General features: G+C 37.9%; 1 protein-coding gene across 1 annotated transcript in view; it reads right to left on the bottom strand.

The window, feature by feature from the left end:
- The window catches only part of luzp1 (leucine zipper protein 1), a 50812-nt gene that overhangs the window by 1519 nt on the left and 24440 nt on the right, over positions 1–24853 (bottom strand). Inside the window, exons 2-3 of the mRNA XM_063007980.1 lie at positions 1620–4771; positions 201–323 (exon numbers count right to left, since the gene is read on the bottom strand). Of these exons, the coding sequence (XP_062864050.1) occupies positions 216–323; positions 1620–4529 (3018 nt within the window). The 5' untranslated portion in view covers positions 4530–4771 and the 3' untranslated portion in view covers positions 201–215. The remainder of the gene's footprint in view (positions 1–200; positions 324–1619; positions 4772–24853) is intronic.

Here is a 24853-nt window from a genome sequence, read left to right as displayed (position 1 = left end):
AAGGGTATTCTCTGCTTTGTGCAGACTTCAAAACAACATGTTAGACTTGCAAAAGAACTAAACACAGCACCTCCACACACACCCATTCACCCATCCACTGACCGCCCTCTACCCCTAAAAAATCCACCGCTTTTCCTACAAATGGCATTAATATTGATAGATATGGTGTTATTGATATGGTGGTGTGCATAGGAACTTACCTCTTTATTATGCAGTCAGTTGTCAACATGACGGCTACTCCAAGGACGACTTCCCTCTGTCCAAGACCCTCTGCCTCTTGTGACCTGCTTTCTCCAAGAGCTAGAGTCACGTGTATCAACAGCCTGAACACAAAGCCAACAACAATGTTAAACAAATCATCCTATTGTGATTTTATAATAGCAGATCTATATTCTAAGGCAGATAAAATGCCTCCATTTGTCATATAAAAGGGCATTGCTCAAGGGCCCAACAGTGGCTGCAGGCAATGCTGGGATTCACAGCCTTCCAGTGGACTGCCCAAAGCTCTACCCACTAGGATACCACTTAACTGACACTGTTATGTCACAAATGTTATGTTTGTAGACTTTATTTAAAGATGATTCAATTTGAGAATACTTTAGAACCACCAAATAGTATATTTCCACATAGATTTATGATACAGATAAAAAACATCCTGCCATACTGTGTGTTACTCTAAATGACTAAAATGATCTAATAAAAGGTCATCAATTCGCTGATACAATTTGGTATGCTGCGGACTACTACCAAAACCACCAAAAGTTTTTCCACCTATTTTATGGCTCTCACTGTTATTTGCTTAAGTCACAGAGAATTTCTTTCTGTTATGACATAGTGTACTGCTAGGTTACAGGAAACAAATAATTTAATTAATGTAAGGATTTAACAGGGCTGGTATTTATCAAGCCAGGGTGTCTCTAGTCTTATTTTAAAAATACCATTAAATTTGATTAAGGTGGCTGAGTAATTTGGGGAGCAGTTGAATTTTCACACGACCAGTAGGTGTTGGGTAATTTTAGTTTTATTCACTTTAACCTTTTTATACTGCATTACCCTATTAAAAATCATGATAGTCATAATTCAAGTGCAAACTATACCCAGGAGTCTTTTTAAATAGTAGTTAATAATTACAAACTAGTTAATATTCACAAACTTTTACTGGAATATGTAGTTTGTATTAATGTGCTGATGGTAGTTTTTATTATTCAAATGCTATGTACTGCCGGAGTGTGTAAAGTATAAAAATATACATGTGGCTGATGTTCACAAGAATTCTAATTTTCTTAATTCTTCTTATTATTGTTATTATTATTATTATATTATTATTAGTAGTAGTAGTAATAATAGTATTTACATTTTTAACTTTCTTTTTCTATGTTTAGGCACAAATACAAGTAATTATAAGCTATGCCTTTTTAGATTTGGACGTGTTGGACTATAGCACAATATTTTGAACACAAAAAAAAAACATCTTTGACTTTAGGGTGTATTACCAAAACCAGTGGTTGCTACAAAACTGTGGTGTATTAAATGTAAAACTTTCAACAAAATATTAACAACCAGTATCTGAATCTAGGCATTATTTGTATTAATTTCATTTTAAAAAAAGCATTACTCACTGTAGGTTCTTTACGGCTCCTTGCTTGCAGTTTTTTTCCACACACAGGCTCATGAGGAATGCACCTTCGAAGAGCACTGTCTAATATTGACACAACATGTTTGTTTTTGGGCACAGGTTCTAGACAATCTTTACCACTGCTGATTCTTAGCATGTACGTCTCTGCTGGGCTTGGCTTTCCACTTCGTGTGGTGTTTTCTTTGTGGAGTGTTTCATCTGTGTCCAGGACTGTGGTAGCTCTGTATGCTCTCCATGTTGTAGTAGACTCATCATCTAAACCACCTTGTCTTGGCCTCTGACCAGAATGGTCTAAAGATACTGCCCCTTGATTCTTCCAAGCATTTCTAACAGTCACATTTCTTGTATCTGGTGCATTTATGTTCACAGATGAGTGACGGTTGCTGCTATTGCTCTTCCAACTGGTGACAGCAGTGGTAGCAATACTGCCACTGCTATCAGGTCCAAATTCAGTGTTGATAAAGTCGGAATTAATTTCTGCAGGTTGAACGCTGAAGCTGTTCTGAGACAAAACGCTTGTCTCTATGCAAGCTGTGTCCAAGACATTGGAAGAATTAGAGTAGTCACTGTCGCCCTCATTTTGCCGAAGAGTAATCTCACTCTTAGGAATAGAGATTTCATAGGGAATACATATGCCACCTCTGAGGTCAGTGCTGGGTCCTATAACAATGTTGCTAGTGGAAGTATGTCGTTCCTTAGATGGAGTGTCACTTGATACATTGCTGCTTTGACTGCTAGTTTGAAAAGTGCTAGGGTCATTGGGGTAGAAAGTGATGCTGCTGGTCATCTTGTTAGGCTTGGTCAACATCATGGGTTTTTCGGTGGTTGGCAACATTTCTATAATCCCACCTGACATGATTTCCTTCCTGTCATATTCTGTGATGACTGGCTTGATGACTGCCTTAGAGCAAAGGCCCTCTCGTTGACTGCAGGCCCGCTTAATCTCATTTCCAATAGATGTCTGTACAGACTCCTGAGATCCACTCTCCAACGAAAGTGGCCTGTGCTGCTCCTCAATGTAAGACCTTTTTATTGTAGTTCCACCTAAATAATTATTTTGACACTGTGAGAACATAGCTAACTTAGTATCTGTTGGTTTTGCCCCTGTGTCTAGCTCACCCAGTGAATGTTTTAAAACAGTGGATTCTGTATCTGAGGCTGAAGAGTGACCTTCAGAGCCATGTTCACTGTAACCTTCTTGTGCTGTTAAATTGGATGTGTATGCAGTACAACACCCGTTTTCCTGAAACAGACTCAATACTGTCTCTTGAGAAGGATCTAAAGACTCAGGTTCAGATGACCTATGTTGTTTCGTTGAAGACAGACTGACAACCTTATTTGAGCTGTTCACAGCTGCATCTGAATTGTTTGATTCACTGTCACTTCCAGTGTACAATCTGGAAACCTTCTCAATTCTGCTTTTTTTGCTTTTAATGTTGTCAAGCTTCGCTGATGCTTTTCCTAGCTTTTGGTCACAAGCTGCAGGAGGGTAACGGCTAAGAACGGAAACCTTTTTGCTCATGCTTGATGGAGCACTGCTGGGTTCCTCCACCACACTGTGTTGTGTTTTCAATCCACTGTCAGAAGTAGTTGAAGAGCTCAATTTTAACCCAGTTTTCTTAGACCTGTGGGCAGGACTTTGGGCCCTTCTCAGAGTCCTGGGCGAGTTTTCTGATGAGTGGATAATTTCTTTGTTCTTGAGTTTGCACTGCTGAGGTGAGACGTCTCTGTTTTTATATCTTGAGATAACAGGCTCACCAGAAGCCACACCCTTATAGCACAATTTCTCCTGTATTAAACCTCTCCTAATGTTGATCTCAGTTTCGGGTTTACCATTCTCAAAAACATTTGTTGTTCTGGAAACACTGCCAGTAAAAAGCTGAATCTTTAGCTGCTCAAGTTCATCCCTTAGTGCATGGCTGCGACTCCTCTCCTGTTGAAACATTTCTTCTAGTTCAGCATTCTTGCAATCCATATTTTTCAGGTCCTCCTCTACCATTTCAAGCTGCTTCAGACGTATTTTTAGTTTCTCAAGTTCCTGTGTAAGGTCTTTGACCTTGTTGTCCTCTTGCCCCTCTAGGCAGTGTTTCTCATTCTCTGAAATGTTTCCAAAGCTTTCATGTGAGCACTTTACATAGTCTAGGCTCTTCTTTTGAGCAAATTTGTTACTCAGGCCTGCTGAGAGATCATCCTCAATCCAAAGCTCATTGCAGCTACTGTCTGACAACCCCAGCTTGCATTTTTGGAGTTCAAGTTTCTCAGTCAGTTTAAGAATGATTTTCTCATCCTCTTTTTGTTTTTCCAGGAGCTTTTTGCGCTCTATGGCAAATGTCTTTGTGAGACATTTCAGTTTCTCCATCTCTGTGTTTAGGGCCTGCTCTACTCGGTTCAGACGGGCCTCAGAAAAATCCACTTCCTTTACTCGGGATCTCAAAACCTCTAATTCAGAGAAGAGCTTTTTAGAGAGATTTTTTTCCTCATTAAGGCTATGACATAGCTGAGTGCATTCTGACTTACTCTTCCCAAATGCCTCTTCCAACTTCTCCATTTCAGTCATTCTACACTGAAGGTACTCAATTTCTGCTTTAAGCTCCTTGGTAAGGTTCTCCTCTTCCTCCAACTTCTCCTTTATTAAACGACAGAGATCTTCAGCTTTTCTCACCTCCTCATCCTTTCCTTCAATTTTTAGGACTCTTTTTCGAAGTGCCTCAACATCGCTGAGCAAAATGGAATTGCTACCTTCTGACTGAATTATCTTGTCTTGGAGATCCAAAAGTTCATCCTCAGCTTTTTGGAGCTTACATGTTGCTTCCTCAAGCTCATCTAGGCGCCGTCCCAGACTCTGAAGCTTGTGCTTCAGATGGCGATTGGTTGTGTCCTTGTATTCTGTCATAATAAAATCTAATGCTAGGCCACCGTAGGATTTATATGCAGCCTTTTTGAAAGGGAACACATTTGTGTAGTGGAATGTTATGGATGCATGTTTGGAAGTTTGAAGAAAAGGGATGGTGGATATCTTTCCTTAAACCAGAGGGATATCACATAAACAGTTTTTTATCCCTTTTAACGTCTGTGCAGTTTCATCCATTCAACTGCCAGGGCTCCATCACAAGTCTGCTGGGACTTCTCATTTACCTAAAGATAATAAAAAAATTGTTAACATTACAACATAATTATAGTAACAACAATCAGACTAACTACACCAAGTACTTTACATATAAATAAACACTTTCTGTATCAGAAAACAGGTGTAACTTATCAGATCAAATAAAATGGATCTCATATTTTAGAATGTTAAAACAACACTAATTTAAAGTGGTTACAATGCTTTTAGAAAAAACTTTGTGAACTTTTGGTTATTTTAGCCAGACAATGGCAGGTCTCATTCTGCACTTACTACAACAACATCGTTTTGTAGGCACAGTGTATGTAAGCTTGACTGGCCTACTTGCAGTTCATATCCATCTCCTACTGAAAATTTCATGAAGAGAAGGCTATGGTGACCACAGACTGGTGAGCAGCCGAAGTTTTGTATCATGGAAGGAAAAACTTCACTTGTAAAACTGCAACAATTAGTATGTATTGGTGTTCTTTATACAACCACAAATCCAAAAAAGTGATAGTATGGAAAATGCTAGGGACAATATGGAAAACGCTAATTAAAAAAAATGGAGTTTTTTTTACATTTATTATTAGTTTTATTTCATTAAACACACTATAAACAGTTCCGATTCTGCTTATACTGTAGATTCTAGTTCCAATCGATTTTCCATTTCGATTACAAAATGGTAAAAAAAAAAAAACGATCAAATGTTTAATCTTTATTAAAGGTTTTTAGATCTTTTTAAATCTTTAAAAGGTCTTTAGATATTTGTACTAATTTATTAAAAATCAAAATGTAAAATATCATATGTACACAAGTGTGCACACCCTTTGATGTGACACCCAAAAGTGAGTTGAGGTGCATTTTGTTTTCACTGATACTGCTTGAGATGTTTCTACAAAGTTCATCTGTGGTTAACTCAATAGATTAGACATGATTGGGGATTGCCAACACCTGTCTATATAAGGTCCCACAGTTAACAGTGCATATCAGAGCAAACTTCAAGCCATGAGGTTAAAGGTATTATCTGCAGACCTCAGAAACAGGATTGTGTCAAGGCACAGATCTGGAGAAGGGTAAAGAAAAATTGCTGCAGCTTTACAGGTCCCAAAGAGCACAGTGGCCTCCATCATTCGTAAATGGAAGAAGTTTGGAATCACCAAAAATCTTCCTAGACCTGGCCGCCTGGCCAAACTGAGCAATCAAGGAAGACGGGCCCTTGGCCAGGGAGGTGAGCAGGAACCCGAGGGTCACTCTGACAGAGCTCCAGCGTATCTTTGTGGAGATGGGAGAATCTATCAGAAGATCATCCAGGCAGCACTCCACAAATCACACCTTTATGGCAGAGTGGCCAGATGGAAGCCACTCTGCAATAAAAAGGCACATGACAGCCCGCTTTGAGTTTGCCAAAAGACTCAGACTCAGCAGGGCCCATCCTTCTTGGGTAGCCTGGAGGATACCTGAGAGAAAGCCTGCTCCATAGCGCTCTGGAACTCCGCACTAAGGCAAAGGTTTACCTTCCAACATGACAACGATCGGAAGCACACAGTCAAGAAAACAAAGGAGTGGCTTTGGAGAAAGTCTGTGAATGTCCTTGAGAGGCCCAGCCAGAGCCCAGACCTGAATTCAATCAAACATCTGTGGAAGGAGCTGAAAAAGTGTACTGATGCTTCCCATCCAACCTGACGGAGCTTGCAAGGATATGCCAAGAAGAATGGGCAAAAATGTCTAGAAACAAGTGTGTCAAGCTCGTAGCTTCCTTCCCAAGACGCCTTGAAGCTGTAATTGCTGCCAAAGGTGCATTAACCAAGTATTAGGCTAAGGGTGTGTACAAATATGTAACCCATAAATAGACGATTTTTGTCAGTAAAATAAAATTGCATATTTTCAAAACCCTGGTTTCACCTCATAATTATTGGCGATTGTGTACAAATGTTTGAGGCAAAAAAAAAGAACTGCATCTATTATAGAATGAGTCTGTAACGTAATAAAACGTGGAGAAGGTGAAAGGGGTGTGCAGACTTTCCAGCTTGACTGTAAATAAAAAAGTCAAAGTTCAATGTTTTCTGAAAAAATACAAATTCTAATTTTTAATCTAAAGATACTACTCAAGTTAATCACCCAATACCTAACTGATGTTAATGCAGAATTGTGACTTATGTCATGCAAGAGATGCAAATTTCAGTAGTAACATATGACACAATAGGGTCTTTATATGCATCTATCATCTCAATTTGTAGCATACAGAGCTACAATAGCTTTTCCTTGCCAAATAATTTGCTGTACTTTTAAAGATTTTACCAGTGCACCTAATTATTTTGTTAAATGTGTACAATTGGTGAAAGTTTTTTTTCCATTACATGACCTATAGTAACATTAACAGTGCTGCAGGAATTTCTGCAACAAGAAAAAAAAAAAACCCAAAAAACCCAGCTATATATATATAAAGTACAAGTCTGCCAAAAGCATGTGAGATAATGTGTTATGCTTTGATATAAGCAGGGTTAAATAAATCCTTGTTGATGTGTTGGTGGGTTAACTGGGGTTTTAGTCAAGGTGAAAAAAAAAAAAAACATTGAGGCCTGTGCTAAAAAACCCAAGATAAGGAGGAATTTCTTTTAGCATAACGGCCCACAAGCATTACTCCACATAAAAATGGCTTGGAATGGCAAAATTTTGGAATGGCCCAGGCAGAGCCCAGATCTGAATCCAATTAAAAATCTTTGGGGTAAACTGAAGAAGACTGTGCACAGGAGATGCCCTTTTAATCTGTCACAGATTTGGAATGCTTTTGCAAGTGAGAAGACTGCTCAAGATGTGCCATGCTGATAGACTGATAGACCCAAAAGACTGAATGCTGTCATAATATCAAAAGGTGCTTCAACAATGTTTAAGGGTGTGCATAATTATGCCATCACATTATTTATTTACAAAAAAGGCAGGAATACATGTTAACCCATCATAGAAACAACACACACACACACTTTCTGACCCACGTGTAGGGACATTTAACCAATAAGACTGCTGCACTCTCCCTCTAATAAACTAGTTTCTAAACTTGTCCATAAAATGAGAACCTCAGCATCTCAGCTGCCACTTCCAGCTCCCTCTCCTGTCTTTTAGCCTTCTATCACAAATCATTTCTGCCACTATAAGCCATCCACTCCACCCTGCCTGCATCTCTTCTTCACCGTTCTACCACACTCCTACCACACTCACCATTACTTTGCACGATCAACCCCAACTTGTCCACTTTTATCACCTCAACTCCTTGCAACTTAACCTTTACACCACCCTCGCTGTCATTCATGCACAGATACTCTGCTTTCCTCCTGCTATAATGCAGTGGTTCTCAATGCCTGGGTCATTTATTGGGCCACACAGAAAGAATATTTTTTTTTCTGTTTAATTGACAGATGTTTTATTGAAAAAAAACTGATTCTCTTTTAATAACATCTGTCTGTTCCTCTTGACGCGTTTGACACGTACCTATTTCAATCAAGTGACACCAAAAAATTAAGCCCACAAGCTAGCTGAAATGAGCAAAAAAAAAAGCTTAGGGTTTCCACTGATTTTCCATCATTGGTGAGTAGTATTGTTATGCACTTTGTGTTTTATATTATGCTGGTCATATAATCTTACAAGCCCAAATCAGAAAAAGTTGGGACAGTATGGAAAATGCAATTAAAATAAAAATGCAGTGTTCCTTACATTTACTTTGACTTTAATTTGATTGCAGACAGTTTGAACCCGATATATTTCATGTTTTGTCTGCTACACTTCATTTCATTTATTAATATACCTCCATTCCTGCATTTCAGGCCTGCAACACATTCTAAAAAAAGTTGGGACAGGGCAATTTAGGCAAGTAATGAGGTGAAAAAACTAAATAATGATGTGATTCCAAACAGGTGATGTATTTCATGAGCAATGATGGCCAAGGATCTCCAGTTTGTCAACAGATGCATGAGAAAATTATTGAAATGTTTAAAAACAATGTACCTCAAAGAAAGATTGGAAGGGATTTGCATGTTTCTCCCTCTACAGTGCATAATATCATTAAACGATTCAAGGAATCGGGAGGAATTTCAGTGTGTAAAGGCCAAAAGTGCAAGTCTAAGCTGAACGCTCGTGATCTTCGATCACTCAGACGGCACTGCATCAAGAACCACCACTCAGCAATAGCTGATATAACCACATGATAAGGGATTACTTTGGCAAAACTTTGTCAAGCACTACAATACATTACATGCACAAATGCCACTTAAAACTTTACTGTGCAAAAAAGAAACCTTATGTTAACCATGTTAGGGCTCTAGAGTGCGACCAATTTGGTCGCACATGCGACCTAATTTCTCAATGGTGCGACTAAAAAAAATCTGAGGTCGCACCGGTACGACCAGCCGTTCAAGGGGAAAAAAGTCTCCGCTACTCTGAAAGTCTCCCTGTGGTACAACAGACACACATCAGGCCCAAATCATGGTCTAAACCAATCAGAGACAGTGAAGGGCGGGACAATATTGTAGCGGCGATATGTGAGCGACATTCAGCTCAGCCAATCAGAATGCAGCACCAGGTTTATACATGTGCGTTTCGACGTTCAGTTGGTTTAGTTTTGTATATGAGACTCGCCGGACAGTCCCAGCATTAAAGTTCGGTTTCTGGAGCTAGACAGTGAAGTCTACCTTGTCGTGTGCTTTTATTCCCACACCTCCATCACCACACAGCAAGAGACCTGTAACATCCCGGACAGTGGTGAGCCGACCCTCTAGTAGCAATAGGCTAATGCTAGCGGTAAAGTGCGGCGATAGCGAAAGTAAAAACACCACAATATTTTCGTTAAGTAAAATATAAAAATAACTAAAAGACAGTGAAATATTAGAATAAGTGTACTGCAGTAAGTGCACCGCAAGTGATTTTGGGAATCTGTGTAAAAGATCCAGTAAAGCCGATAATATAATGCACTGTATTTAAGATTACACTCTAACACTCTAGAGCCCCATACACACACACAAATATACAGTATATATTATACATATAATTTTAAATATACACACACATATAAATAGATAGACACACATACATACACACATTTACTCTATTATTATTGTTATAATTTTTATAATAGTGTACTATAATTAGACTATAATACTATAATTAACTGTAAAGACCATGGGAAGACCATGGCCGGCAATAGTGTATTTGAGACTGGTTCTAATACATTTCGAATTGAAAGGCTGAAAAGCACAATGCATCTATAAAACACATTACGTGCCCCAATAAATGCACTGCCCAAGTGTCCCCTTGCCCAAGTGTCCCCTCTCCCCACTGCCTTTCAGCGGCAGGCAGCAGCAAACAGATCATCAGACGAGGCCATGTTGACCATATTGTTAGTTAATCATTTACAAGTCAATATTGCCTATATGGACAGCGAAAGAAAAGTGAACCTGTAAAACTGCGGTGTTAAATGCGATGCGGTCGAAAATTAGGGTGCACCTAACTTTTGTGCTGGTGCACCTAAGAAAAAAAGTTAGGCGCACCAGTGCAACCAGTGCAAAAAGTTAGTCTAGAGCCCTGCATGTCCAGAAGCAGTGTTGACTTCTCTGGGCTTGGAGGCATCTAGGATGGACCATTACACAGTGGAAATGTGTATTGTGGTCAGATGAATCAGCATTCCAGGTCTTTTTTGGAAAAAAATGGATGCCGTGTGCTCTGGACCAAAGACGAAAAGGACCATCCAGACTGTTATCAGCAACAAGTCCAAAAGCCAGGGTCTGTCATGGTATGGGGCTGTGTCAGTGCCCTTGGCAAAGGTAATTTACACTTCTGCAATGGCAGCATTAATGCAGAAAAGTACACTAAGATCTTAGAGCAACATATGCTGCCTTCAAGACGTCATCTTTTCCAGGTCCATGCATTTTTCAACAAGACAATGCAAAACCCCATGCTGCACACATTACAAAAGCATGGGTGCGGAAGAAGAGGGTACGGGTACTGGACTGGCCTGCCTGCAGTCCTCACCTGTCCCCAATAGAGAATGTGTGGAAAATTTTGAAAGAAAAAATGCGACAATGACGACCCTGTAATGTTGCACATCTTGTGTTTGCAGGAAGAATGGGACAAAATAAAAGCTGAAACACTAAATTGCTTGGTATCCTCGGTGCCAAAACGTCTTTTAAGTGTGGTGAAAAGGAATGGCAACATTACAAATTGATAAATGCTTTACTGTCCCAACTTTTTTTGGAATGTGTGCAGGCCTGAATTGCAGGAATGGATGTTTATTAATAAATGAAGCTGAGCAGAGAAAACATGAAATATCCACAAAGTAAATGTAAAAAAACTGTGTTCTTTTTATTATTTACATTTTCCATGCTGTCCCAACTTTTTCTGATTTGGGGTTGTATTTTAAATCCTCCCGCCCCCAAGGGTCAGTAAAATTATATCTTATATGAAACCGGTCTATGGTGCAAACAAAGTTGGGAACCGCCGCTATAATGTATACCTTCATTTCTCAAGGCTCCTCTCTACCTGCCCCCTACTTTCACTACAAATCTCAACGTCATTTGTGAACATCATATTTCACGAAGACTTCTGCCTAATTTCACCCGTCAGCCTGTCCATGAAAACAAGAACGAACTAAGAGACAACACTTAAAGCAGTCCCACTTCCAATTGAAACTTGCTCGTCATTTCTACTGCACATCTCGCCGCTGTCACACTGTCCTTGTACATATCTTGCACCACCCTCACATACCTCTGCCACTCCCGATTTCCTCATACAATACCAAGGCTCCTTTTCTGGCACCCTATCATAAGCTTTCTCTATATTTTTAAACACACAATGCAACTCATTCTGGCCTTGCCTATACTTCTCCATAAACATTTGCAAAGAAAACATTGCATCCGAGATGCACTTTGCTGCCATATTGTTGCTCACAAATTTTTTCTTAACCTTGCTTCCATTACATTGTCCCAGATTTTCATGCTGTGGCTAATCAATTTTATGCCTCTGTGGTAGCTGCAGCTGTGCACATCGCCCTTATTCTTAAAGATCAAAACCGTTACTCCACTCCCCAAGCATCCTCTCAGATTCCAATACTTTGTTAAACAATCTAGTTAAAAACTCCACTGCCAACTCTCTTAAACATTCCCATGCCTCCACTGGTATGTCATCTGGGCCAACTGCTCTTCCAATTTTCATTCTCTTTACAGCTGCCCACACCCAGCACCTGTCTCACCTTGCTAATGCAAGGCATTTCCTGACTCACTATCTCTGTCATCCAACCTTCTCACTCTCTCATTTTCTTTATTCATTAGCTCCTTAAAATACTCTTTCCACTTTTTTAATACAATCTCCTCATTTGTCAGCACATTCCCATCTGCATCTTTTATCATTTTAATTTGCTGTATATCGTTCCCAGCTCTGTTCCTCTGATTGGCCAATCGGTACAAGTCCTTTTCAACGTATAGCAGTGTTAATTTAGTTGACAAATGATTTTCGTCATAGTTTTTGTCAACGAACCTTTTTTTCATGACAAAAACGAGACGATAACTAAATAAAAACTACATAAAAGGATAAAAACTATGATGAAATGAACTGACACTTTCGTCAACGAATAAAAACAAGACGAAAATGTTTGGCAGGGACGACATCCAATCAGAACCGATTTAGTTTTGTGGAAGGTAGGGACATGTTAGGAAAAGATCCAATCATAACTACTTTAGCGTATGTGGAGAGGCGGGACAAGCCGGGTAGCCATCCAATCAGTCCTAATCTCTTTTGCAGTAACGCGGTAAGACCACACTTGCACAAATTTGATCTAAACCCGGGAAGACCAGACTAGCCTGTGAACTGTCTTTACTCATGGAACTAAGTTAACTCCACAATGTCAACAGGGAGAAAGAGGAGAGCCGATATATGGACACATTTCTCATTTGACATCGTGAAAAACAAGACGATGTGTAAACCATTTGGGGCGACGATCTCAGGTAAAAACAACAAATCTGAAATGACATCTGCAGACAAGTCACCCAGATCTCCATGCAAAGGTAAGCATTTTAATGCGAACGTTATTTCATTAACTAATGGTGTGTTTTTACTAGGGATGCACCGATCCAACTTTTTCAGTTCCGATACCGATCCGATACATATACTTTGCATATCGGCCGATACCCGATACCGATCCGATACCATTGTTGAATTAATAAACCGTATATTTTATTATGTGGGAAAGACTTAAGGCATCAGGATTGACTTAAACATTACTAAGTTTGCAAAACAAAATATAATTAACACAGATATAAATGTACTGAACTGCTATTTATTTGTCAATAAAATAATAAACAGGCATCTTAATATTTCAGTGTTATTTTCACTCAACGAGTGAGCATCTGACGCTGCCTTGGTGACCAAAGCAATCCCAGCATTCATTGCAGAAAAATATACATAGCTGAAAGGGGCGGAGAAACGAATGGAGTTATTATCAAACGTAAATAAAATATTACTGATTTGTAACTTGTATAAACTTATACCGAGTGTTTTTATTTGCAAGTTCGAGCTCGTCAGGAAATGTAACCGTTATCGGTACATGAAGGGAAATGTTATATTGACGTTAGCGTTAGCGCTGTGCTACCTCAGTTCATTGTTTTTAATGGCAAGATGCTAAATGCTAAACCCGATGGAATCGCTGTGTAAGTAGCGCATTCGAATAACCTGACTTATAAGTTGATAACTTATTAGAATCCTCTCTACTGAGGCAGCCGCTTATGTAGACAGTAAGACAGCAAGGCAGCTCCTTAGGTTTTCGAACACACCCAAAATGTGGCTGCTGACAATGAGAAAAACAGTAGTAGCTTAAATAACTTTTTCAAATAAACTTATCCGTAAATATTTAGTGCAAACAGTAATTCAAAATAAAATATAGTAGCTAAACATGAGTAATAAACATGTTGCCATCGAACTTGGTCAGGTAAATAAAGATGTTGTTTGAAATAAGTTAAATCTGTTTATGTGTGTATTGCACATTCAAACATTAATAATATTCCATAACTGGTTAAAACATGTTTCATTTTGTGTAAGTGTATATAATGACTTAAATAATTCAAGGGAACTGATGAAAAAGCATTTACATTTTACACCCTTTCTATTTTAGTTGACTGAATCGACTGTAGATTTAGTCAACTATATTCTTATGATAATTAGTCGACTAAAACTAGACTAAAACAATTCAGATGACTAAATTATGACTAAAACTAAATGACATTTTAGTCAAAAGACTATGACTAAAACTAAATCAGAATTTGCTGTCAAAATTAACACTGGTGTCCAGGTTATCATACAGCTTCCCATATGCCTTTTCTTTTGTCTTTACCACTTGCCCTACACCGCATCTACTTGTATTCCTGTCTCCTCTCTTCATCTCTCTGGAAATCACAGTTCTTTTTGCCAGTCTCTTACTTCTTCAAACTTTCCTGCCCTTCCTTATTCCACCAATCTATTTTTCTTTCTTACTTTGTCCAAATGTCACATTAACTACTTTCCTAGCCGTTTCCCTCACCCCTTTTGCAGTCATTGCCCAGTTGTCTAGCTCCCCATTCACCACCATTCACCACCCATAACCTCTTCTCTGAATTTCACACCAGTCTTCCTTCTTCCTTCCTTCTTTAACCTCCACCATCTGATCCTTGGTTCTACTTTCACTCTCTTTCTACTCTTTATCTCCAAAGACACCCTACAGACCACCATCCAATGCCATCTAACTACAGTCTCACCTGCCACCACTTTACAGTCTCCAGGTTGAATCTCCTGTATAGGATATTATCCACCTGTGTGCACCTTCCCCACTCTTATATGCGACCCCATGTTCCTCATCCTTAAAATATGTTTATTACAGCCATTTTCATCCTCTTAGCAAATTCCACCACCACCTGTCCTTTATTTTTGTCCTACCTTACACTCATAACAGTAAGCTCTGTTTCTAAAGCCCACCTGTGGGGCATATGCAAAGATGGCATTTATCAATCTTCATCTTAACACTAATCACTCAGACACTTTTTCACACCCACTACATTTTTGATGTACTCTTCTTTCCAAGACACCCCATCTACACAAACAGTTTAAACTCACCTCTAATGCTCCTAGCCTTACTCCTATTCCACTTGGTCTCTTGCACACAAAGTATGTAAACTTTTTTCCTCTCCATAACGTTGACTAGCTCTTTTCTTTTACCATTCATAGTGCCAACGTTCAACATTCCACCTTCTCGCTCTTCTGTCCCTCTCTCTCAGCTTTAGGACATTCTTTTCTCCTATCCTACTCCTTGGCCCAACAGTAAATTAATATAGAAATAATAAGTTATTAATAGACCACTGTTACTGGGTCTGTACTGACAATGGTTTTACTTTTTCATTTTTTTCTCTGTTTAATTACATTTTTCATTTAAATCCAATTCTATAACTTACCATGCATGATGATAACAATAATTTAGTCTATAATAACTTTGACAATCTCAAATGTTTAAACTCAGGGGTGGGCAATACAATTTTGCAAGGGGCCACACAAGAGACTGGGACTGTTGCAGAGGGCCGGATCAACAGGCTGAGCTAAATTCTGCTCAGTATTAATTGTATCTCTCTATACAGGCAGTACCATAGTATGTTTTTGATAAGCTCTTACTGAAATAGATTAATAGATGTTACAATCAGGCAATGAAAATGAGAAGCAAGTAAAGTAAAAACATCAATTTCCCAATACTATATATCCACCTTCTTTTTTAAACACTTTTGTTTAAGCTAAAACATACATACAGTGGATTCAGACTTTTTTTTAAAACATTTTGTGCCATGGATTTGATTTTGAATGCATACAATAGCCATTTTGTCCAGCTGCATCACTAATTAGATGAGATGTGTTTAGAACTCAACCAGAGTCCACCTGTTGTAATTTAAATTGAACACACCTGGCTTTATAAGATCCACAATTCACACTGCATTGCCATTCTGTAGATCTCCACCATAACATTGAGGCAAAGCATAGATCAGGGCAAGAATATAAAACACTATCTAGGGTGCTTTTTAAATAAAAGAAGCTTTGCTGCTTTAAGTCTTAAACCTTGAATCAGTATCAAGGTTCAACAGGTCAAATTGGGCAACTAGGCAAGAACATCAACTAGGCAAGAACATTTCTGTCAGTTTACTTTTTCATTTCATTTCATTTTCACAGATTTTTTCTCCCAATCTACTCATATCCAGTTAATTGCATTGTTTCCTCTACTGCTGCTGACCTCGACTCCTAAGCGAGGAGAGCTATGATTAACAGACCCCCTTCAACACTTGTACAGTAGCTGCATGCTTCTTTTAACCTGCATGCATGAGAAGGGCCCTACTAAATTCACAGGAAAATCTGAAAAATTCTCGTCCATGTTTTGGACGTCCGTGTTCACAGAATTGGTTGGGAGTTTTCCAAGCTCAGTTACCTGACTAGTGTTTTTAGCTGCTAAGACTTCGAGATCTTGGACATTATGACTAACGAATTGCTAACTTCATTGACGCAGGATTGCTAGGACCGCCTCATAGTGCAAAGCAAATTAACCGTAAGGCATTTGAACGCTACGCAAATAAAAAATGTTAAATCGCTAAACACAAACCTTACATTTTGAATTTCACAGCAAATTGCATATTACACGGGAAAAGGCTCATTTCACGGGCAAGTTCATATTGGGCTCAGTATCGTGTATGCACTTATCCCAGCAGAGCTCATCATTGCAGCAGTTATGAGGAATTCCCTCTTGTAATCCTATCTACGAACAAGCCAATCATTGTCTGTATAGGTGTCCGGCCTGAAAGCAGCAGAGCTGAGATTTAAGAACATGAGTTCAAAACGTCAGTGCCACCAGAGCACCTGTATACTGGCCATTTTGACACAAAATAAACAATACATAATATAATTAGACAACATAATTAAAATACATAACGAGGAGACCCATATTGTGTGTTGGTGACTAGGGTCAATTGGTGAGTTTTCTCAGGAAGTGAGATTCACAAGAGATTCAGATGCTAATCCTTAATCACCTGTGACTTCTCTTTTTCTCTGTCTCCCTCCATCACTTACACACAGCCATATACACATTCTTTGGACTGGCTAGTGAAAAAATTAAAATAAAATTAAAAAGTTTGCTAACCGAAAGGATGCATTCAGACAGGCAAACCAAGTGTCAAATTCATCTTTGCCAGTAATGCCTTTTTTAGGAATGTTTACACACACACACACACACATGTTCTTATGTAAAATAAATAATAAAAAACCTTATGTCAAAGTTTCCAAAGCTTTCTGACAGACAGGGTTTGCAGAAATGCTAAATAAAACAACTCTGTTTAACTTCTCTAGAAAAACCTGCTCTAATGGCATGTGCACTACATTACACACCCTGTTACTTGCCAAGCATACACAAATACTTATGCAAATTAAACATTAATTCATAATGCCATACGGAATTCAAATCTGTCACTTAAAACCTACAAATGTCAGCGGGTACAAAACTCAGAGTCAATAAGACTGGGTACATTTAATAAGAGAGTGGTTATGGACATCAACTCAAATAAACATAAGCTTAAACAAACATTAGCACTTAAGTCACAGTTAATATGCAAATTAGAACTAAACATAATACACTTTAACCATGCGTAAAAAAGCTCCAGCTTTTTTTTTTTTTTTTTTTTGTAGTGCCATGTTTTAACAGTTGTGATATTCACGGCAGGAATTGGTATTTTGTATTTGTTTTAGTGGTCTTATATTATATGTATGCTTTCAGTCTTATATTATTGAGAAATATAAGAACTGTTTTTGTATTATCTTGGGTAAGGGTTTCTTTTATTGTTTTGGGCATGTGTAGTCTTAGTCTTTCACTGTTATACTTTGAGCAATCATTCAGGATATGTTTTATGGTGATGGGTGTCTGACAGTCTTCGCAACGTGTAGGGTTTTCTCCCCATATTAGATGTTGGTGTGTCAGTCTGAAATGGCCTGTACTATATCTAGTGTAGAGTACTTGATCTATACATTTTCCATAGTTTATTTTTAGATGGTTCCTGAACTTGGGGTTTATCTTTCATATTGTTTGTTTGTGTGTTCTATTTGATTTGCCATATACAGTGGGGCCAAAAAGTATTTAGTCAGCCACTGATTGTGCAAGTTCTCCTACTTAGAAAGATGAGAAAGGTCTGTAATTTTTATCATAGGTACACTTCAACTATGAGAGACAAAATGAGAAAAAAAAAATCCAGGAAATCACATTGTAGGATTTTTAAAGAATTTATTTGTAAATTATGGTGGGAAATAAGTATTTGTTACTTTGTAACATAACCTTTGTTGGCAATGACAGAGGTCAAACGTTTCCTGTAAGTCTTCACCAGGTTTGCACACACTGTAGCTGGCATTTTGGCCCATTCCTCCATGCAGATCTCCTCTAGAGCAGTGATGTTTTGGGGCTGTCGCTGGGCAACACGGACTTTCAACTCCCTCCACAAATTTTCTATGGGGTTGAGGTCTGGAGACTGGCTTGGCCACTCCAGGACCTTGAAATGCTTTTTACGGAGCCACTCCTTCGTTGCCCGAGCGGTGTGTTTGGGATCATTGTCATGCTGGAAGACCCAGCCATGTTCCATCTTCAATGCTCTCACTGATGGAAGGAGGTTTTGGCTTAAAATCTCACGATACATGGCCCCATTCATTCTTCCCTTAACACAGATCAGTTGTCCTGTCCCCTTTGCAGAAAAACAGCCCCAAAGCATGATGTTTCCACCCCCATGCTTCACAGTAGGTATGGTGTTCTTGGGATGCAACTCAGCATTCTTCTTCCTCCAAACACGACGAGTTGAGTTTTTACCAAAAAATTCCATTTTGGTTTCATCTGACCACATGATATTCTCCCAATCCTCTTCTGGATCATCCATATGCTCTCTGGCAAACTTCAGACGGGCCTGGACATGTACTGGCTTAAGCAGGGGGACACGCCTGGCACTGCAGGATTTGAGTCCCTCTCGGCATAGTGTGTTACTGATGGTAGCCTTTGTTACTTTGGTCCCAGCTCTCTGCAGGTCATTCATCAGGTCCCTCCGTGTAGTTCTGGGATTTTTGCTCACCGTTCTCATGATCATTTTGACCCCACGGGATGAGATCTTGTGTGGGGCCCCAGATCGAGGGAGATTATCAAATGGTCTTGTATGTCTTCCATTTTCTTACAATTGCTCCCACAGTTGATTTATTCACACCAACCTGCTTGCCTATTGTAGATTCACTCTTCCCAGCCTGGTGCAGGTCTACAATTTTCTTCCTGGTGTCCTTCGACAGCTCTTTGGTCTTGGTCATGGTTGAGTTTGGAGTCTGACTGTTTGAGGCTGAGGACAGGTGTCTTTTATACAGATAACGAGGTCAAACAGGTGCCATTAATACAGGTAACGAGTGGAGGACAGAAGAGCTTCTTAAAGAAGAAGTTACAGGTCTGTGAGAGCCAGAAATCTTGCTTGTTTGTGGGTGACCAAATACTTATTTTCCACCATAATTTACAAATAAATTCTTTAAAAATCATACAATGTGATTTCCTGGATTTTTTTTTCCATTTTGTCTCTCATAGTTGAAGTGTACCTATGATGAAAATTACAGACCTCTCTCATCTTTCTAAGTAGGAGAACTTGCACAATCAGTGGCTGAGTAAATACTTTTTGGCCCCACTGTATTTTTGATGTAGTCATTTATATGGGGGTTTGGTGTCAATTGGAGGAGGTTTGAGGTTAATGATTTTTGTACAGTTATTCCTCTTGCCAACTGGTCAGCTTTTTCATTCCCTGCTATTCCACAATCAGCAGGAAGGGGGAAAGGTTTGGAACTGTGCATGGCTACATGCCAATTTGAAAACATTGATTTGTCCATCTTTGATCCTTGTATGGCCAAAAGAGAGCTGTTCACTTAAGTTGTAATGTGATCCTTTTTCTTTAAAAGTTACTTTCACTTTACTTGTTAGTCAACAGAACACTATCCCAAAAGGCTTTGAAATTAAAAAAAAAATTCTTGGAGGCAAGACTATGTCCCTTTCATTAGTAATGGTTTTCACATTGCCACTCTGCCGTAGATACATTTAAAAAATGGCTTTGTAACCCTTTCCAGACTCATTTCAGTAACTTACTTTCACCTCTTTCAGATTAAATCTTTGCTCGCAGGATATTGTGCTATTTGCTAAAACATTCGAGCCTACTTCACATTGCTGGAAAGGAAACACCTAATCTTTCTCAGCATCTTTTGTCATTAAATACTTAAAAATGTTAGCAGGTACAAGACAAAAACAGGACTGATACATCTGGTGCATTTAAAGGTCTAAAGAGTGGTTGTGGACAAACTCAGTCAAATACAAGCACTCACAAGCAGTAAACAAATCATAATTAAACAAACACTCTCACCATGTATGAGACAGATCAAGCTTTAGAGAAAAAGAGGGAGGGAATTTTAGTACTAGGCATGGCATTACATGCCAACTCTAAACAGAGATCTGTCTGTCCTTAGTCCTTATATGGGCAAAAAAAGGGGAGCTATTCACTTAAATCCATCTGGTTGGCACAAGTAGAGAGGAATTAGCCAACTAAAACCACAGATTTGCCACAAAGAGCAAGCAGATAAAACTGCCCTTTATAGTGCACTCAAACACAGCATTTTTGGGTCAAAGTATTGGAGTGAGACAAAGACTGAAAATTTAAGTGAGGAAGAAGAGGAAAAATTAGGAGTGGATTAAAAAGACTTCATATACATTGATGCTAATATGGCCTGTTTAACTGGTTAAAAATTGAATGAAGAGCTGCATTAAGCAAATCTGGCAGCACCCATTAAACCTAGCCACAAACTACAACAGGAATGCATAGAGACATGTATAGAACTCAGAAAGCTGATCATAGGTTTTACTACGGAATTTTACTTGGATCCATTTTTCTGGTCCCAATAATTACCTGTACAAAAAGTGTCCATAATGAAATAAAGTAAATTGTTAAACAATTGTTTTAAAATGGTTAAATTAGACTAAAATTAAGCTTCGCTTAACAAAAACCAGACACCACCTCTATTAGGAATATGTGAACTAGACGTCAACTATGTGCAATAAAACGCAACAAACACAAAGTGTCCATAAGCACATAAAACTTTGCTAAACACTTCCAATTTTGCCCAAATTTAAATGGAGTTGTTTCATAAGCTTGTTGATGACTATTAAAACCATTTAATCAAGATATAAAGAGAAAGCCCATGTGAAGCAGCAGTTTCCTCTATTAGAAGATGAGGCTTATTGGAGTCCAAAAATAATTTCCTAACAAATATGTTGTAATTATGTTTTGTCCTATATGTTTTGTTATGTCATATGTTGTTCTATTTAAGTGATGTTTAAATTCAACAGGGCAGGCAGTAATGGCGCCTGGGCATATAATTTAACCCAATTATAAGATACATTTGGCAAATTGATCAAGTAACTAAATGGCAATTACCTTTTTTAATATAGGACACGTTATTTTACACTAGATTTTTTTCAAATAAATAAAATGAAAAACTGAATTTAACTGAAAACCAAAGGTTCTTATGACTTGATTTAAAGTCCATCTCAAACTTTAAATATGAGCATAGACAGTAAATGTGCTTACAAGCACAATAATAATTATATTACACAATTCCGGAAGTTAACTAATTAAGTGCTTATGCATACACATCTAAAAACAAGTTACTAAAATTTCATTTAAAAGCTAGATTACTGGGCAGGTAGATCCTTAAAAAAGATTACTTAGCTACTTTTTTCCCCCAGAAACCATTTTAAGGTAAAAAATAAAGCACATTTGAAAATAAATTATGTATGGTAAGCAGTAGATAAAAAAGAATGACTGCCATATAAGTAGCAAGTGTAAAGAGGACACCAGCTGCCCTATTTTTTTTTTTTTTTTTTTTTTTTTTTTATAATTTTATTTTTTTTGAAGACATTACAAGCAAGTCACATCAAAGATTTTCTTAACATTTTCTAACAATGCCTTTAGCTTTTTCATTTTATTTTTTAAAATAAACATATAACTATGTACATTCAGGGAATATCTTGCATTCTCAACAATACAAAAAAAAATAAAAAATAGATAAATAAATACAGTCTAAAATAAATAAGTAGAGTCTAAAATAAACTGTTATGCCTTTAAGGTCCATTGTGAGCCACAAACTATTATCCATTCAACTGTCATTGTCTAAACACATTGTTTCCATCACATCTGGCCTCATCTCTGCTAAGTACTGCATCCACCTATTCCAATGATTTTTAAATACATCCATTTTAATATTTATTGAAAAAGTGATCCTCTCCATTGCATATATTTCTTTAGTTAATTCAATCCAGTCATTTATAGTTGGTCCCTCTAATTGTAACCATTTCCTGGTCAATGCCTTTTTACTGGCTGCTAAAAGCACTGCCATTAAATATTCATCTATTTGTCCCATATCAGGGTGAATATATCCCAAATATAATACCTTACTACACATGGGCACAACTTTTCTAAATATATGCTGCAGCGCTTCCCTTATGTCTTCCCAAAACTTTCTAATATTTGGACATTCCCAAAAAATGTGATAATGATTTGCCTCTTGGCATCCACATTTCCTCCAACACACTGGGGCAGTAGCATTCATGTGAGCTGTCTGCTGTGGTGTAATAAAGTACCTAATAATATTTTTCCAGCAAAATTCCTTCCATTTCAAAGATCTGGTACTTTTCCATTGAAATCTCCATATACTTGTCCATTCCTCTTCTGTAATTATCATTACCCCTTCCTTTTCCCATTTTTGTTTGACATAATCTGTTGAATGTATATTCATGCTTAAAAGGGCTTTATAAATCTTAGAGATTGTTCTATAACAAGTTTCATCTTTGGATGCATATGCTTTAATTAGTAGTTCTACTATACCATTATGTTTAACCCTACATCCCTTCTTCACTTTCTGATCAAAGTAATTTCTTATTTGAAGATACCTGTAAAAATCCTGGTTCTCTAATTGGAAATGTTCTTTTAGTTTTTGGAAGCTCATGATTTCTCCCCCCTCAACTATAGTACACATGGCTGTTATTCCTTTCGTCACCCAAGTTCTAAATCTATTATCCAATCTATTTGGTGGGAATTCCGAATCATATGCTCCCCATGTGAGGATTTTAACACAATCTTCCAACCTATATTCTCTAATAACGTTTTTCCACACTTTCAGTGTGGATTTTACCCACGGGTTATTGATTTCATCTATATATTTTTGTATCTCTTTATCTGTCATTATTGCTTGTAGAGGAGTATCATGTACAGTAAAGTTCTCTATTGATTTCCACTGTGCCTGATAATTTGGATTACACCAGCACACTATTGCTCGAATTTGTGCTGCTTGATAATAATTTCTCATTGATGGTAGAGCCCAACCCCCCTCCTCCTTTAATAGCTGTAATGTTTTAAAACGTACTCTAGGTTTTTTCCCCTGCCAAATAAATCGTGAAAGCATTCTATCCCATTCCGTGAAAAATTTCTTGTCAATTTCAATCGGAAGTGTTTGAAACAAGTACAGAAATCTTGGTAATACATTCATTTTGATTGAGTTCATTCTTGAGCTGAGACCAAGAAAAGGGATGAGACTCCACCTTTTTAAATCCTCCCGAATCTTTGTCTGAAATGGTCCATAATTCTTTTCCCATAGTTTGGAAATGTTCTTTGTCAAATTAACCCCCAAATATTTAATTGATTTTGTGTTCCATTTTAAGGGATATTTATCTGTAATACATGTGGTTGGTTTATAATTATACGCAAGGATTTCTGTTTTACTTATATTTATCTTATACCCAGATAAGGGCCCAAACTCCTGAAACCGATTCATAAGTTCAGGTAAACAGTTAGTGGGGTTAGTCAAATAAACCAAAACATCATCTGCATAACAAGCAATCTTGTGTTCCACTTGGTTTATGGTAATACCTTGTATATTTTTATTCTGTCTAACACTTTGGACTAGAGGCTCCAAATACAGTGCAAAAAGTGAAGGAGACCAGGCACAACCTTGTCTAGTACCCCTCCCCAAAGTAAAAGATTCTGTTAAATGTCCATTAATTTTAATTCTTGCTGTTGGATTATAATAAAGTGCCTGTATACTTTTAATTATCGTTTCATGAAAATTAAATTTTTCCAAAACCTTATATAAATAGGCCCATCTTACACAATCAAATGCCTTTTCAGCATCCAAACTTAAAATAATTGCCTCTACTTTGTTCTGCTGAATATTATGCATGACATGTAATGTACGCCGGATATTGTCCTGTGTTTGTCGTTGAGGTATAAATCCTGTTTGATCATTATGAATTAGATTCGGTAGGAATTTGTCCAATCTTCTAGCTATTATTGATGTATAAAGGCGGTAATCCACATTCAATACTGATATAGGTCTATACGATCCACATTCTAATCTATCCTTACCCTCCTTCGGTATGACTGATATTATAGCTTCTCTCCAGGAGGGGGGGGTCTCAGCCTTGTTTAGTGTCCAATTAAAAGTGGATAGCAAAATAGGGGTCAATTCCTTTTGAAAAACTTTATAAAACTCTGTTGTGAATCCATCAGTGCCTGGAGACTTATTTCCCTTCAACCTACCAATAGCAATCCTAATCTCTTCCATAGTTATTTCCGAAATCATTGCATTGTTTTGGCCTTCAGTCAAGGCAGGTAGGTCCACTGTGTCCAAAAATGTATCAATGTCTGATTCCCTCCCCCCACACTGCTTGGAGTATAATTTATAGTAAAATTTTTCGAATGCTTTTTGAATATTTTCCTGTTTATTTTGTGTAACATTATTTTCAGGATCCTTAATTTTATGAATTGAACTATTGGTCTGTTGCTTTCTTAATTGCCTAGATAATAACTTCATTGATTTGGGGCCACTTTCATAATATCTCTGTTTAGTAAACATCATCTTCTTCTGAATTTCCTGGGTATATATCATATTAATTTCATTTCGTATTTTTCTACTTTGTTCTAAAATAACCTGGCTTTGGTTGTTTTTATGCTTTTTCTCTAGTTGTTTTAACTCAT

Source organism: Trichomycterus rosablanca, chromosome 13, assembly GCF_030014385.1.
Source record: "Trichomycterus rosablanca isolate fTriRos1 chromosome 13, fTriRos1.hap1, whole genome shotgun sequence".
Lineage (NCBI taxonomy): Eukaryota > Metazoa > Chordata > Actinopteri > Siluriformes > Trichomycteridae > Trichomycterus > Trichomycterus rosablanca.
The sequence above is the reverse complement of the archived record's forward strand: the minus strand, read 5'-3'. Positions and strand labels throughout refer to the sequence as shown.